The 18,147-nt window shown below is 43.5% G+C and overlaps 1 protein-coding gene across 2 annotated transcripts in view; it reads left to right on the top strand.

Annotated features, from left to right (window-relative positions):
* SLC24A3 (solute carrier family 24 (sodium/potassium/calcium exchanger), member 3) overlaps positions 1-18,147 on the top strand; it is a 453,583-nt gene that overhangs the window by 417,525 nt on the left and 17,911 nt on the right. For both annotated transcript variants that reach the window (XM_011979523.1, XM_011979522.1), the window contains exons 12-14: positions 3,742-3,908; positions 7,224-7,338; positions 9,023-9,135. In XM_011979523.1, the coding sequence (XP_011834913.1) occupies positions 3,742-3,908; positions 7,224-7,338; positions 9,023-9,135 (395 nt within the window). The remainder of the gene's footprint in view (positions 1-3,741; positions 3,909-7,223; positions 7,339-9,022; positions 9,136-18,147) is intronic.

Consider the following 18,147-nt stretch of genomic DNA (forward strand, 5'->3'; position numbering starts at 1 on the left):
TTGCTGTACCCCCAGCACCTGCAGCAGTCGGCCGGCACAAAATGCCATAGAGGGCATTCAACAAATATGTATTAAATGAATGAATGAAGAGTAAACCTATCCCCTTTGCTGCTCTATTTTGACCCAATGGTAATAGAGCAGAAGATGGAAAAAATGTCCAGATATGTTGTTGACTCAAGGAGGAAAGGAAACCTTTTTAACCCCTTTATTCAGAAATGGAAATTAAGGGCTGGGAGCGGTGGCTCACGCCTGTAATCCCAGAACTTTGGGAGGCAAAGGGAGGATGCGGATCACCTGAGTTCAGGAGTTCAAGACCAGTCTGGCCAACATGGCGAAACCCCGTCTCTACTAAAAATACAAAAGTTAGCCAGGCATGGTGGCACACGCCTGTAATCCCAGCTACTCGGGAGACTGAGGCAGGAGAATCACTTGAACCTGGGAGGCGAAGGTTGCAGTAAGCTGAGATCACGCCACTGCACTCCAGCCTGGGCAAAAGAGTGAGACTCTGTCTCCAAAAAAAAAAAAAAAAAAAAACAGAAGGAAAATTAAGACCAGCTAAAATGTGGGTAATCATTATTTGACTGTCTTTGCTCCTCAAAATCATTTTTAAAAGACACCTTATATTTGTACCTTATATTTGTTATATTTGCTGTTTTACTTTTAAATATATGATTCAGATAATGCTCATTAAATTTCTAGTTTTAAGGTGGTTGTTGTTACAAAGGGGCAATAACTTAAAGCAAGCATATATATCATTGAAAATGACATTTTCCAGATATAATGCCCTCCCAGTGTCCAGTCAGAAATTTTTAAAACAGTTGATAAGAACTCAATATTCGCTGGCACTCACACTTCTTGCAACTTTGTCTAATCAATATCATTTTCCAAGCTCTTGCACTTGTAAGTTCTGACTTCATTTTTTCTTCCCTCTATTTATTTGTTTTCTGAAAAATGTAAGAGTCAAGTTGGGATTATTTCTCCTCCTCTTCATGTGTTTCTTTGTCATCTTTGATTGGGTGTGCATTTTAAACTAAACTAAGTCTCTCTGTCCGTGTGAGGGCATCAGCCATATGGAAGGCCATTGAGGAGATTCTAGGAGTTCCACATGGGTAAATGCCTTATCAGCACATTGCAGGATTTAGGAATGTGCAGAATTCCAGGATGCATGTGGGATCCAAAGAGCTGCCCATATCCTGGATTCTGCAACATTTGGAAGCCCGTCTCCAAACAACTCTCAGCCAGGCTTCCTGGTTTACAAAGCAAGCACAGTCTCTATGTTCTCATCATTCACTTAACCATCTCCAAATCTTAAATCTAACAAGATTCATAGCGGCTAATAGGAAAATACTTCTCCTTTCTTAGTACTTTTTTGTTTGCTTGCTTTACTCTGTACTTGTATTTTGGATAGCCTTAGATTCTCAAAAACAAGTAATTTTCTTTGGTCTGTCTGATTAAATTGTTCATAATAACATTATTACTACAATTGTTATTACTATTTACTGAAAATGTGATATAAGCTCAGGACTATTCCTGCCTTTCAAAATCAGGTGCTAAACAAGTGAGAAGACCCCTGTTCTCATAGACTTTGTTCTAATTTGATGGAGACCGAAAATAAATTAAGAAACAAACAACCCTGATGGTTTAAGACAGGAAATATTTGGATGAAACAAATAAAAAGGAGTATAGAAAAGCAGGACTGAGATGATAAGGGTTATATTTAGATTTATCTGAGGGCCCGATGACATTTGAGCAGCGAAGTGGTCTGCGTGACAGGGCAGACTCTGCCATGAGAAGATCCAGGAAGAAGACCTGTGAGGGCAAAGGCCTTGAGGCAGGAAAAGGGTTGGAGTGTCTGAGGACAGAAAGCAAGCCAAGACCAGGGAGTACGTGAGCAGGGAGAGTGGCAGTTGGGGCAAAATCAGGCAGTGCCTTACAGACCATGGTGGGGAGACCTGGTTTTACTCTAAGGGCAGTGGAGACCAATGGAAGGTTCTAGAACAATTTGATTTTTGAGACTCTTTCCTCTGGCTACTGGTAGCAAACAGATGGAGATAGGACAGGCATTGGAGCAGTAGTCCCCTTAGGAAGCCAGGTTGTCAGCCAGGCTTGGTGAACCTGGCCCCAGCAGAGGCTGTGGGAATAGTGAGATGGTGGGAATACCCTGTCAGGTTGCCAGGGTTGGCTGTGGGTGATACAAGAAAGGGAAGAATCAAGAATGACTCCCAGGATTTTGACTGGAACAACTTGCAAGCTCATGTTGTCCCAGCCGTCGTCCTAATATCATCTTATTTAATTCTCCAAGCAACTCTGTCAGCTCAGTGCTGCTGTATACACATTTTCATAGATGAAGAAACTGAGGTGTAAAAAATTTAAATAACGGAGTCATTCAGCTCATCAGCCACAGAGCAGGGACCAGAGCCCAGCACCATCTGATGAGAAACCCCTCTGCCTCCCATAGACACTGTGCCTCGGCCATTTAAGAGAGGCCAGAGGGTGCCCGAAATAATGTTAGATAATTGTTCTATCTATGCAGTTTTTAGAAACTATTGGGAGATTGGTAGGATATATGAAACAAATACTGGATACTGGTCTAAAATTTTAAAATACATTTTATTAAACATTTAATTACTGTTTAAATGTTATAAAAATTCCCCCTTAACTCTGGTGGGAATATAAAATGGTTCAGTCATTTTGGAAAACTAGCAGTTTCTTATAAAGTTAAATAAATACCCACCCTATGACTCAGCAATTCTCCTGGGTCTTCATCCAAGAGAGATGAAACATGCCCACAAAAAGACTTGTACAACAGTGTTCGCAGTCATCTGCCTTGTAATACCCTCACACTGGCAACAAACAAATGCTCACCCACCGCCGTATGGATAACAAATCGTAGCACACTCATAGGATGGAATACTACACAGCAATTAAAAGGAATGGATCACGCAACATGAATGAATCTCAATCACATTAGGCTGAACAGAAGAAGGTAGGCACGAAAACATCCTATATGGTTTTATTTGAAGTTGGAAAACAGTTAAAACAGTATCTATGGTGGTAGAGGGTGAGGAGTTGACTAGAAAGAGGCACGGGAAACTTTCTGGAAGGTAGAGACACTGCGTATCTGGATTGCATTGAGGAGTACATGGAAATATGTATGCATATTTCTTCCTAGAGGTGAATTAGCAGTTAATCAGGACAGTAATACAAGTCTAGGCAGAGCCTTCAAATCCTCTTTGAAGATTCCGGCCCGCTGACAGACCATGCTGAGAAATTCCACCAGGTGGCGCTGCGTCCGCTGACGCTGTATTATTGGGCGAAAACGTGGAAAACAGAAGCCCACTGGTGGTCTTCCTAGCTCCCCACCCCCATTTCGACCCCCTACACCTACACACATTCCGCCTCTTTTTTGTCCTGAGTATCCTCCTCTTTTTTCCCACCTGGCCATCTGCCAAACCATCCCCCAAGTCCGGTGTTACTAAGAAGTGATTCACCCTCTCATTTCGGAGACCTAACTAACAGGTGGGCAGTGGATAATTTTTTTTTTAATTCTGCTTGGTGTTGTATGTCAGGTTTCGTTGGTGATGGAAAGTCATTTGAATGTTTTAGGAAAAGAGCAATATAATAAGGTTTAATTCTGGGGAAAGCAGTACAGACACTTGGCAGTGCAGGGAAATAAAGCTAACTGGGGTTCTTTATTATTTTTTTCTTTTTATTTCTTTTTGGCCGTTTTCATTTTTCCAGCGGGTAAACTGGAAACAGTGAAATGGGCGTTCACCTGGCCACTGAGTTTCGTCTTATACTTCACTGTACCCAACTGCAACAAGCCGCGCTGGGAGAAATGGTTCATGGTGACGTTTGCTTCCTCCACGCTGTGGATCGCAGCCTTCTCCTACATGATGGTGTGGATGGTGAGTGCAGTTGGGACCCCATGGCACTGTTAAACCTCTTTAGAGGAAAAAGAAGGGAATAAGAGTCAGGGTTTCGGCCTATAACTGTACCAGTCAGCTATTGCTACAATAAGCTGCACAACGAACCACTCCTAAACTTAGTAGTTTAGAATTGCAGGCATCGATTCTCCTGCTCACACCTCTTCAGGTTGACTGTAGATTTATCAATCTTAGCTGGGACTTGCTATGCAACTGTCTCTCAGGCTTCAGGGTGGTTGTGTTTGATTCAGGCAGCAGGTGGGGTCCATGTCTACTCCACATGTCTGCTCATTTTCTTTGTACTAGAGACTAGCTACCTGGGATATTCTCTTCTCACAGTGCATCATTAGAATGCAAGAGAGTACATGAAAACACGAGATGCCTCCCTGGTCTTCTCCTGGCCCTGACTTACCATCACGTCCACTCACATTTTACTGGCCAAGCCCCACATCAATGGCATGGGGGAAATGTACTCCACCTGCTCCAGTGGGAAGAACAGCCATGTCTCAGGGCAAAGGACATGGAGGAAAGGCATGAAGAATTGGGAAATGGTGATCAATCCCTATCAGCAACTTAGTTTCTTCAACCAGACAATGAGGCATTGCATTAGGTGATCACTCAAGGGTCCCTTCTGAGGCTAAAATAATGAGTCAGTGATTCACATTGGTCGATTGACATTCACTGACATTAGTTGATTGACATTGATTCAGTGGCTTTGACATTAACAAAGCCATTTGAGGAAACGCAGCCTTCCAGAATGCATTGCCCATTTATGGCTATACTTTTTAACGGGGGAGCAATTCCAAATCATTAGAATTGGCCAGAAATTAAAAGGCATGGCAAAATGATGCAAATCCAAATTAATCTTGCCTTGAGTGTTGGACAGAAATGCAATATAAATCTGGAGAATTAAACTCAAGAGCTAAAAAGAAGGTTCTGAAAAAGGTATTTTGGTAGGACCAAAAATACCCAGAAAAATTTTGTTACATGGATTGCAAATTGGTAAACCTGACACAACTAATTCATAATATTCTCTTTCCTCAATATCACAAACATTTTTTTAAAACCCAAGGTTTATAGCCAGGGGTTTCTCCCTCATCCTGCATTCACTAATGTTTTTATCTGACATATGTACCAAGTGCCACCTCTTATCTGGGTTTGGGGGACAGTGTTGGCTGTCCCTGACCTTAAGGTGCTATGTGATTTTCTGTGCAGTCCCCTAACCAGCAGTCTAACTGACCTGACTCATCTGAGGTTCAACCTCCTTCTGTTTGCTTCCTTTCCCTCCAGCGGAGGTTCTAGTAAGTCCCAATCGATGCCCAGGACTAAGGGAGAAAACTAGGAGAAGCCGGAGACCTGGTCCCAGCCACCTGAGCAGTCTGCTCCCCTGAACTCCAGACCAAGCCACAAATATGATCATGAAAATGATGAGCCAGAGGCCAAGCCTGGCTGAGCCAAACCAGATTCCTACAGGGACTGAACTGAGGGTTAAAAAGGAAAAACAAGGTTTGACCAGGATGCCGGTAGCTCCATTTGCTTCAAAGCAACAAAATAGAAACAGCGTGTGTTTCTGCAGCTCACTTTCCTCCCTGGAGACTGGAAGTCAGAAAGCCCTGTGGCCACCCCAGGTTCAATTCTGTTCAGTTCTGCTCAGTACTGAACAGAAATGAGCTGCATTCTCTGGTTTGAAAGGAGGCAAGGCAGGCATCTGTATGGATTTCACTCACATCCCCCCAGTCTTTGAACAGGGAAGGAGGGATTATGGCCTTTGGAGTGAAGTCAGGGTTCCGGGTGTAGGTGTCTCTCAAGGGCTGGCCCAGGAGGAACTGTGAGAAGAATGTGCTCCTCACAACATGTGGTTTGCATTTCCTGTAGTTTTATGGAAAGTGGCATCCTAAAATGATCTAACAGTTTCAACTCTTGTGAGTTATCTTCTTCTTGGGCCCACGTGCAGGGAATATGTCTCTTTTTCCAGTTACCTCTTTTTTTGCCACCAGCTCCCTCATCATCTGCCTCATCAACTGCTTTTGTTTTTTTAAGCATGCTTACGTTTGCCTTTTCTATATTTGCATAAGTTTAAGCGGTACAAGTGCAATTTGTTACATGGACATATTGTGTGATGGAAGTGACGAAGTCCTGACTTTAATGTATCCATGACTGAGATAATGTGCCTTGTACCCGTTAAAGTAATTTGTCATCACCCACCCCACTTCATTCTGTGCTGAATTTAAACTGGGGTGGCCTCTGGCCTTCCTGACTTTCAGTCTCCAGGGAGGAAAATGAGATGCAGAAACACAACATTTCTGCGCCTGACCCTTCTGAGGCTCCATTGCCTATCATCCCACACCCATGTCCAAGTGTACACATTACGTAACACCCACTTATGAGTGAGAACATGTGGAGTTTGACTTTCTGTGTCTGAGCTGTTTCACTTAAGATAATGGTCCCCAGAAGCTATTATGATGAAGATGGACGAGGACAGCAAATTGTTACCAAGCTTCAAGGAACAGAGAAAAGGAAATGCTAGTTACGGCTTTGTCCTTTTGTTTTTTTTTTTTTTTTGAGACAGGGTCTCACTCTGTTGCCCAGGCTGGAGTACAATGGCACTATCACAGCTCATCGCAGCCTGAACTTCCTGGGCTCAAGCCATCCTCCTGCCTCAGCCTCTCAAGGAGCTGGGACCACAGGCATACACCACCATGCCCAGCTAATTTTTAAAATTTTTTGTAGAGACAAGGTCTCACTATGTTGCTCAGGCTGGTCTAGAACTTTTGAACTTAAGCAGTCCTCTCAACTTGGCTTCTCAAAGTGATAGGATTACAAGCATGAGCCACTGTGCCCAACCTTAGAGTTATGCCTTTTCTGACAAGTATGGATACTGTCAAATCCAGCCCCTTTGCAGTTCTTCTAAATTCCCATTATGCATCCCCCCTGACATGGACACTCAAATTCCAAGCAAAGCATTCATCCTTTCTGGATTCCTCAGAGCCACCCGTAGTTCAAATATTCTGTCCCAATATTAAGAAATTCTATTTTCTCTTCTCAAACCACCCACCTCACCTGAAAAGAACAAGTGAAAAGACCAATGTTTTGTTGGAAAGCATGGGTCCTATTATAGCACCGTCCCCTGACCTGCAGCCCCAGCCGGCATCCACATAGTATTGATACAGAGAGCCGACATTGCACCCCACAGAGATAGCCCAGACGGTACCCTGTTGTGAGTCTCCATCAGAAGAACCTTGGGCCGGTGGGGCTTGAGGTGACCCTCAGCTCACCATCTCTTCCTGCTCCTTCTAGGTCACAATCATTGGTTACACCCTGGGGATTCCTGATGTCATCATGGGGATCACCTTCCTGGCTGCCGGGACCAGCGTGCCTGACTGCATGGCCAGCCTCATTGTGGCCAGACAAGGTGGGACTTCCAGTGGCAATGGGGAAGGAGGGAGGGAAGAAAAGAGGGAGGGAAGAAGGGAGGGAGGAAGGGAGGGAGGGAGGGAAGGAAGGAAGGCAGGAGGGAGAAGAGAAAGGAAGGAGAGAGAAGAGAAGAAAAGAGGGAGGGAGGGAGTGAAGGAAGGAAAGAGGGAAGGAAGGAAGGAACAAAGGAAGGAAGGAAGAGAGGGCCTCTCTACCTGGGGTACCTACCTGGCAATTAACAAGGTTTGGAAGGAGGGAGGGTGATGCCATGTTGGTTGAAAGGTTTCCTGGGATCAGAAGAACAGAGAAATGATCCAGAAGGTCCCATCCTTGAGGAAAACAAAGACATTTCCAGGTAGCACCCGTAGCCTCTTCTGGAGGCTGTATCACCATCCTTCTATTATTCAAAGTAGTGGGAAATGTACTGACAGCTAACCTTTGCTGAGTAAAGCATCGCAGATGCAGTATCTTATTTGATTTAAACAACAGCTCTGTGAAGTAAGCATAATCATACCCCCGTTTTATGGACAAGAAAATTGAGGCTTAGAGAGGACAGATCCCATCCCTAAAGCTGACCCACCTGCAGTGCCCTCTGAGTGACAGGTCCCAGAGGTCAGTTTTCAGAGTGTGACAGATCCTTCCCTCCTTCAAAGCCAAGCTCACAGGCTCACAGCTCACTTTCCCAAACAGATGCCCCAGATGGTCACACCCTTCTGCAGCACTCATTCTGATGCATCTGCCTGATTTATGCTGGAGGGCATTTGTTTCAAACAAATGTGTGTTGAGCTACAAAACTTAGCCCAGTGTCCCATAGACATCCTCACGAAGCTCTACTATTGTCTACACTATTGTTCAGTTATTCTGAAGAAGGCCTAGAGACAGTGCAGGGCAGTTGGAAGATGACCCAGTGTGCAGGTGTTATCTCAGGAGTCACTTTCTAGAATGGTTGAATTTATTTCTTTCCATAAGGATGTCTCAGAATCTCCAGAATCCTTGAAATCATTTGTATTAGTGTGTCTCACATTGTTGTAAAGAAATACCTGAGGCTGAGTAATTTATCAAAAAAGAGCTCTAACTGGCTGACGGTTCTGCAGGCTGTACAGGAAGCATGGCAGCATCTGCTCAGCTTCTGGGGATGCCTCAGGAAACTTCAGTCATGGTGGAAGGTGAATGGGGAGCAGGCATGCCTTACATGTCAGGAGCAAGAGGGTAGGGGGAGGTGCTACACACGTTTAAACAACCAGATCTCACGAGATCTCACTCACTGTCACAAAGCTGGTACCAATGGGGGATGGTGCTAAACCACTCGTAAGAAACCACCCCCATAATCCAATCACCTCCCGCCAAACCTCACCTCCAACACTGAGGACTACAATCCACATGAGATTTTGTGGAGACACAGACACAAAGCATATCACTGTATTTGGTTTTTTGAATCACTTATATTCAATCAGTGATCATGTTTGAAGTAAAGGTCAACCATTCAATAGAACGTGTGTTTCTATGCTTGATAATTGGTGTCATCCTTTCACATGGGTGATGGCCTTGAAAGAGAAGCACATATGTGAGCTTGCAGAACCACACTCTGGCTGTGAGATTAAAGGTTTGGGAGAGTCCTATGTGGAGCCCCTGCACTCTCCTGGGTTCCGTTCCCTCACTTAAGTGACCTCTTGTTGCTGCAGGGATGGGAGACATGGCCGTGTCCAACTCCATTGGGAGCAACGTGTTTGACATTCTGATTGGCCTCGGTCTCCCCTGGGCTCTACAGACCCTGGCTGTGGATTACGGATCCTACGTAAGTGGTTTTCTCCAGGACTTCTCCTGAAATCCAGGGCTACGTGGACTCTGTTTTAACAGCCTTGGCCACAGGGTCTTTGTCTCGGGGCAAAGGGGGTGTAGAAATCGTAATATTGAGGGGAAAACAAATTCTCCTTGTCAAAGGCCTTCCTAAGTCAGGCTTGCAGGGACATTCAGGACTTTAGAGCAGGGGCCAGCAAACTTTTTCTGTCAAGGGGCAAATACTAAATATTTTAGGCTTTGTGGGCCAGAGGATGTTTATACAGCTCTTCAGCTTCGCTGCTGTAGTAGAAAAATGGCCATAGACAACAAATAACCAAACGGGCTTGTCTGTTTCAATTCAACTTTCCTAATAGAAACTGAAGTTTGAATTTTATATCATTTTTATATGTCATGATATATTACACTTCTTTTGATTTTTGTTCCAGCCATTTAAATATGTAAAAACCATTCCTCACTAGTGGACTATGCAGAAACAATTGGTGGGCCAAATTTGGCCCATGGGTCGTAACTTGCCAACTCCTACTTTAGTGTACTTAGACTTGCTCCACCTTATTACAGGCTAAGTGATGCATGTCAGAGACACATTGGAGAGATGCCATCCAGGTTGGCCACTGAAAGAGCATCACCCACTGCAAGGGGTCACAGAATTCCAAATAACTCTTCTAAGTTCTGCAGCCCAGAGGGTGAGACTTTTGCAATCAGGCTTTTACGAATTGACTCACATCAGCCAAATTCACAAGAGTTTGATGTCTAGGATAGAATGTCAACAGATGGTAGTAACAGATGGTAAGATATATAAGGGCTGTGCAGAAAGCATATGCTTATTTTGGATGATATGTTCTCTATATTCCTGGAGAAATAACTTATGTGGGGGTTATTTTGGGCATCCTGTGACCATCCTCTAATTCAATGTTTCAGGAGTACTCACAGATTACATTCATGGCTAAGGTTTATTATAGCACAGGATATGGGATAAAAGGAGCTGGAAAGTGAAATGCATCAGGAGAAGCCCAGCGTGGTCAGCTGCAGGCCTCTAATTCCTTCCCTAATGAGTCACACAGAACGTGCTTTCTCCCTTGCAGGGAACATGCATGAGAGGTCTCTGTCCAGGGAAGTCCACTGGAGGCTGAGGCTTTTGGGGAGGGCTGGTCTGGTAGGCGCATTTCTGCTGCACGAACGGCCATGATGCCTGAATCTCAGAACCACAGCATAGATACCAGGTAGACATTATAAAGTTTGCCAAATGATCCTGACAAGTTGGTACAGCATGGCCTATCGCTTCTGGGGTACAAACCAATGTCATCAATTGTAACATCCCAAGGGTCACATTCATAGGGGTTGGCCAAAGGTCAACCATGGTTCTGGACTCTCCTGGAGGTATGCAAGGATTAGATAACCAGGCCTGCTGTGTCACCAACTTTCACACAGAAGGTCAAATTATTGTTTTATTTTTCAGAGTAAATGTTGCTAGCTACTATGTTACCAAAAACCCCAAAATTCCACTGGAGTAGCCCAACAAGGGTTTGGTTTTTTACTCAAATTCCACTGCAGATATTCCCATCCTGGCAGCTCCCATGGGCTCTTCCAAGCAGAAACTCAGGGTTTGTCACAGTCTATCCAGTGGTTCTACCATCTTAAAGTCCTTCTCCCATAGCTACACAGAAAGCAGAGAAGGCAAGGGCATGGAATATTATGTAGATCATTTTCTGATGAGGCCCAGAAGTGGTATCTATCCCAACTGTTCCCATCCCACTGTCCACATAAGTTACATGTACCCACTTGGATGCAAGAAGGATCCAGGTAATTAGTTTAGTGTTGTGCCTGAAATTCATATAGCCACGTGTAGCTTGTGGCTGACTGTTGGACCCTGTGGCTCTAGAGGATTAAATGACAATCCCCCAGAGTCTAATCCATAGATAACTATTGTTAACATTTCAGCATATTTTTCTTTCTCTAGGTTACTTCGTATAGCTAAGATGATCCTATAAAGGCAATTTTATACATCGCTTTTTATACTTCCTGTTATATCAAACATGTTTTCCTCAAAATCTCATTGGAAACATCATCTTCAAGGTGCCCTATTATTACAGTATATTCCATAATTTACATAATCATGCTGCTGATCTTGGACACTTATGTTGATTCAAACCTTTCACTGTTTCAAGTAGTGACACCACAGACATCTTTGTACATTAATCTATAGGTTTTAGAGTTGTACATAGATCTATACTTTTCAAGTTTACATTTCAAGTTTTTTTTAGATGATTTTTCTCAGTGTTGGAAAAGTTATATAAAAGAATGACAGATTGACATTCCAGAATGACAACATTTTTTACGTGGTTGTCCAGATTCATTTCTGAAGTTTTGGGACAGCTTTATGATACCCTCGTATCCTGACCACAGGAAGCTCCACGAAGGCTGACATTGAACCTTTCACTTGTCTGTCTTCTTCATGGCACACAGTATGGGGCAGGCACATACTCAAGCCATGAAAAGCCTGTTGAATAAATGGGAATCCATGTTTAGCTCTTCCACGGCCTTTGCATTCACTTTCACCAGCAGTGAAAGTTACCTTTCATGAATTAGAGGGACACTTCAGGTCCAGGCTGAGACATGAGGGCATGAATAACCTTGTAATTTGGTGCCCCCCAAAACATATTTGTATTTAAAAAAATATTTCAGCATTTATTTTCAAGATGAGATAAAATGTTTCATGAGCAAAGGGTGGAGATAGGAGATTACTGGTTTCTTCAGTAATGCAATCCTCCCTTGTTATCAAGCAGTTCAGCTCTGAACTCAAACTTGCATATCATGCTCTGAACAAACGCTTTGCAGTTAACACAACCTAACTTCCTTAAAAACATTTAGTGACTTTCTGTTCCTACTCGGTCATACTTGACAAGGAAGCCAATAAAGATGCTCCTTAGCCAGATTCAGAGTGCTGCATACAGGGGTCTGATGAACTCATTGGCAGTCCATCTGGTTTATTCCTCAGCTTGTTTCACTTCCCCATTTACCTCTTATCAAAGTTATGAGGAATTAAAAATCAGACCTATCTCAGTTTTAACTGCTTTGTGTCCCTCTGTTGAGGACTAGAAGACAGTGGTTAAAAAATGACATCAAAAAGAAGAAGAAAAAACTGGGTTCTAAACAACCTGATAAATTCATCCCTGCATAATATATTTTTACCAGGATGACTCTCCAGTGAGAGAGAGACAGGCAGGACCAGAGAATGAGAAACTGTCAATGTCCTTCAGATCCATGATATTATTTCTTATTTTACTTTGATTAAAGGGGACAATCATAGAAGGTGAAATCAAAAACTTTCAAAACAAAATGAAAACTCACCCCAGAAGCAAACTAGTTTCTCTTACCAACTTTGAAATCTTCCTGACTAGACATGGATATCAGGCCTGAAATTCCAACTCGATTCAGCACACCATAAATCATTCCCCTAATGATCTCTCCTCCTTTCCTCTCCTTCTGACATTCCCCCAATACTCTTTAGAGAACAAACAAATTAAACGTTATTCTTCTGTCAGTAATTCCCAGAGCTATGAAAGCATACTCTTTCCAGATCTCAATGTCTACTGACATGGTGACATCATGAAAACAAAAATTCAGGCCTTAGTGGATGTTTGGCCCAAATTCATGTTTTTCATCTGAAGATGACATAATTGGATCACTGTGGTCATTCTGCTGGAATTGTACAAGAGCCACATTAAGTCTTGAAATTGAAGATCTACTTTATCCTTGGAGTCAAGGAGGAAATGCAGGAGCAGAAACCACTCTGGCTTATTATGATCAATAGCCATGACACACACAAGAGTCCTCTTGGGGGAGACTTGGTTAGGAAGACTGTAGAGAAAGGTGTGTCATGTTGTGTTTCCATCCAAATGCTGCTGTTTCTGTAATCAGTGCAAAAAACACACAAACAAAAAAGATCGTTTTATTCTGGGGATACAAATATCCAATGTAGACCACTCTCTTGAAAGTAGAAAATCAGTAATATAATCAATGAACAGTTTATGAACTCCAGGGAAGTCAAGGAGATTCCATTTGATATATGGTATGAGGTAGGGATTCAATTTTATTATTTGGCACATGGATATATGGTTGTTTCAGCACCCTCTGTTGAAAAGGAGATTTCATTTTGAGCTTTAAAAATTCAATGGAAAAATTTCTGGTTAGCTTATTTTTCAGTAATAATCACAACCTAGGAACTACTAGAAAGCCATGATTTGGTTAAAGCTGTGAATGTTGCATTTCATAAGTAATGCTAACTTCCACTATTTGGAAAAGTTTTTATCCTGAGTCAAGACTAAAATGTACATGAACAAGAAACAGGGACAGATTAACCTGGTGAACTGAATCAGGGAGGTGAGAGTCATAAAATCAGCCCTAGATCCTAGTGGCATGCTTTAATATTTTGCTTTCTTCTTCTTTTATTCAAGTAGTTTGCTCTCTTTCCTTGAGAGGGCATTTAATAAGGGAAGAATCCCTATGAACGGAAGAATCCCAAATGCTCCCCACATCCTAAATCCTAATCCTTATAAGCTCTCCCCAAATGCATCCTCACACTGCACATAATCTCTTTCCACATCCCTGTTGACCCATCCACGTTCCTCCTTGTTTCACAGTTATTTACCACATCTCTCTCTGCTGTTAGAGTCTGAGTTTAAGGCCTCATCCACTTCATGTCTGCCACCAATATCCATCTTACACATATGTAGGGTCCAACCCCACAGGGTTGGTGGGTTTTTCTCCCCATGTGTGGAGAAGAGAGATTATAGAAATAAATACACAAGACAAAGAGATAAAAGAAAAGACAGCTGGGCCCAGGGGACCGCAACCACCAAGACATGGAGACCGGTAGTGGCCCCGAATGCCAAGCAGCACTGATATTTATTGGATACAAGACAAAGGGGCAGGGTAAGGAGTGTGAGCCATCTCCAGTGATAGGTAAGGTCATGTGGGTCACATGTCCACTCAACAAGGGGCCCTTGCCTGCCTGGCAGCCACGGCAGAGGGAGAGAGACAGCTTACACCATTATTTCTGCATATCAGAGACTTTTAGTACTTTCACTCATTTTGCTACTGTCATCTAAAAGGCAGAGCCAGGTGTACAGGATGGAACATGAAAGCAGACTAGGAGCGTGACCACTGAAGCACAGCATCAATGAGAGACAGTTAGGCCTCCAGATAACTGCGAGTGGGCCTGAATGATGTCAGGCCCTCCACGAGAGGTGGAGGAGTAGAGTCTTCTCTAAACTCCTCCAGGGAAAGGGAGATTCCCTTTCCCGGTCTGCTAAGTAGCGGGTGTTTTCCCTTGACACTGACGCTAGCACTAGACCCCGGTCCACTTGGCAACGGGCGTCTTCCCAGACGCTGGTGTTACCCGCTAGACCAAGGAGCCCTCTGGTGGCCGTGTCCGGGCATAACACAAGGCTCGCACTCTTAACCTTCTGGTCACTTCTCACTATGTCCCTTCAGCTCCTATCTCTGTAATGGCCCGGTTTTTCCTAGGTTATGATTATAGAGTGAGGATTATTATAATATTGGAATAAAGAGTAATTGCTACAAACTAATGATGAATGATATTCATATATAATCGTATCTATTATCTATATCTAGTATAACTATTCTTATTTTATATATTTTATTATACTGGAACAGCTCGTGCCCTCGGTCTCTTGCCTTGGCACCTGGGTGGCTTGCCACCCACACAATAGAAGGACATTTTGTTTGTTTAAATAGAGAATAAATTTTATTTTTTCAATTGCAGAAGCAAGCAATCCCTTTGTACATCGATAGCTCCTGAGATCTTTGCCATGTGTCAGCCCAGTTAAATAATTTATATTAATGGTGGTGATCCTGAGTCATTCAAGCAAAAGTTAAGTTGTATCTCATATCCTCTAGGATAAGCATCAAGTGTATGATCTATTTCAGAGTGAAATATTTCATCAAAAATAGTTAAGGAACTAGCCTATAGAGAGGTAGACTTAAATTTTCCAGAAGCTTTTGCTTGTACAGACTATGCTGCTTTGACTAATAATGTTAGGTCAAAATAGTAACAGTATTTGGCCCAATCAAACTATACCTTTTGGTTTTCTTGGAGGCTGGGGGTCCCAGAAAATGGCTGTCTGAACTCAGACCACGTGGTTACAGGGGCCCCCACCAGGGGCTTCTTTTTTTCTCTAGCTCATCCTTCAGGTATCAATACAGATGTTGAACTGAGATTTCCCAAGCCTGGACCAGGTGTCATGCCTGTGTTCAGCAGTTCTCATCAGAGTGCTTACCTTTACCCCTTGAGCTGAGTCTCCCGCTGGAGAAGTGACCTCCCTGAAGACAAGAACTGTGCTCATCTTATGCATTTTTTATTTCCTCTATGCCTAACACAGTGCCTGGCACTTGTAACATATTCCAAAAATGTTGGATGGATGGATGGATGGATGGATGGATGGATGGATGGATGGATGGATGGGTGGAGAGATGGATGGATGGATGGAGAGAAGAATGGAGGGATAGATGGACAGATGGATGGATGGATGGATGGATGGATGGATGGATGGATGGACAGATGGATGGATGGATGGATGGATGGATGGATGGATGGATGGAGAGATGGATGGATGGATGGAGAAATGGATGGATGGATAGATGGATAGATGGATGGAGGAACATGTGTGAGCAAAGAAGAACAAAGCAGTAGGATGATTTGAGAAGAAAGCAGGGGGCAAGCACAACAGCAAAAAGAATAGCTAGAATTCACTGAGCATCTAGTCTACACTGGGCACTGTAGGGACACTGTTCGCATGGTCTCATCAAATCCTTCCAACGCCTATATAAGGAAATGATTATTCTTTCAACCAGGGCTTATTATGCACCCACTATATGCCAGGAACTTGTCAAGGCAATAGGGATTCAGAAGTGAACAAGGTAGACAGGACTTTTCCTCTTAGAGTATACATTGAATGGGAAAGGATAGACAGTACATACATGAACAAATGCCTGATTGCACTAACTTCAGAGGACAAAAAGCTTTATGCAGATGATGAGATGAAGTGATGTTTTAGAGAGTGAGGTGCAGGTGTCACTCTGTATTTATTGAACAGGAGATTAAGTTCTGTGTGGAGTCATGAATGACAAGAGCCAGCCACGGGAAGAGAGGGGTGTGTGGAGAGCAGGGGAACATTCTGAGAAGGAACTGTACTTGCAAAGGCATTGAGGCAGGATGTGTCCTAGAACGGGAGGCATGCTGGGCAGGGGTAGTGTGGAGTGAGGTGGGCAGGGGTCATACTGGGCCACCAAGACTGGCCACAGGGCTCGGGTTTCATGCTAAATCCAATCTAGTTCTTACCTCAGTTCTGCAGATTAGGAAACCAAGTGGCAGAGGTTAAATCACACAGCCAGAAAGAGGCAGAGAGGAGTGCTTTCCTCAAAGCACTGACAACTATTGCCAAAGCAAATCATGCCACAGCGGTCACCCTTGCATAACTCTGGGCTCAGAGGAGACATTTCAGACCAGATCCATCCCTGAGTTGGAATCTTTGCTAAAAGACAGGGCGGGGTCTGCTTATTAATGCTTAGGTGGCCTCTTCAACTTCATATAAAGAAGCGAGCAGCTAGAAGGGGAGCAAATTCTGATCCCCAGTTTTCTATCCCAGAAGTACCAACAGGCATCATGGGGGCTGCCCTCATTGCTGCCCTGGGCCATGGTAACTGATATTTTTACAGGGAGTTTCTGTCTGATGGTTGGAGGAACTGCTCTGGATCCTTTGTTCAGTCCCTGGTCCCTCCCTGGCTCTCTTTGGGTGCCTTCAAGTGGCCAATTCCTCGTGCTCAGCCACACGGGGCAGGGTGGGGGGACATCACCGTGAAGCTCATACCGAAATGCAGACGTTATTTGGAAAAATAATCCCAGGTTCATGGAAAAGCAAATCTAGGGCTTATTTGCTGAGAGCATTTTGATCTGCCCTCTTCTCCACCACAAGCTTTTCCTAGGAGAGGCTTTATTTCCAAAAAGACACTCGAAAGCCTCCTTTCATGTAGCATGGTAGTGACCGCATGACATCTTTCTGCATCTCTGACATCAGAACTGAGCAGCCACTGTGGGTTTAATGGCCTCTCCTAACCTCCCAAGGGACCTGCCAACAATTTTGAAGCAATTTTTCTGTCTCATCTAGATGGGATTTCCAAGTCATAATTATCTGATAATTACCATCCGGACAGCTGTTTTATGCATGGCATTAGGTTTAAGCATTTGGCAGGGAAGGATGAATGCAGTTTTACAGATTTTGACATTTCTTAGCACTTTGTGGCTTGCTCAGGAGGCAGCTAGTTACCTAAGTGCCCAAAGTAAGAAATCTTTCTAAAAGTCAAAGCTTGGAAAATGAGCACTTCTTGTTCCATTATGGTGATGAACGTCTGTTCCACAAGCTTTAAGAGAGCTGAGAAAGTCTCATGCAGGCTCCAGGAAGCCAGGGCAAAGCATATACTTCTAAGCTAGGGCTTAGAAATGTAAAATAAATCTGAGACACAATGGAGGGAGGGTGTCTGTTTCTCTGTCTCCAAGCAAGACCACCAGAGTCCAGAAACAACAGAGACAAAGAGAAGAGCTGTCCAGAAATATTCTCACCCCACACTGTCTGCCTGGTTTATTCTTTCTTTGACCAAGCATTAATTGAGTGCCTTCTGTGTACTACACTAGTAACCACTGGAGGTGGTGCAGTAAGCAAGACAGGCAGAAGCCTATGCTCCTGGACATACAGCTATGGAAGGACAGAATTGCACAAGCAATTCCAAAACAAGATATGATGCCTGCTTTCCTAAGGGCTTATACAGAAGTTTAGGCAGTGTGTGGCAGTGATCAGGGGATCTAGAATGCTGAGGTGGAAATGACAGTTATTCTGAGAATCCAAGATTATCAGGACAAGCAGGTGGAGAGAGGTGAGAAAATTTTTTTCCAAACAAAAATAAGAGCTTGTAGAACACCAAGATATGGGAA

Source organism: Mandrillus leucophaeus, unplaced genomic scaffold (genome assembly GCF_000951045.1).
Source record: "Mandrillus leucophaeus isolate KB7577 unplaced genomic scaffold, Mleu.le_1.0 Scaffold202, whole genome shotgun sequence".
NCBI classification, from domain to species: domain Eukaryota; kingdom Metazoa; phylum Chordata; class Mammalia; order Primates; family Cercopithecidae; genus Mandrillus; species Mandrillus leucophaeus.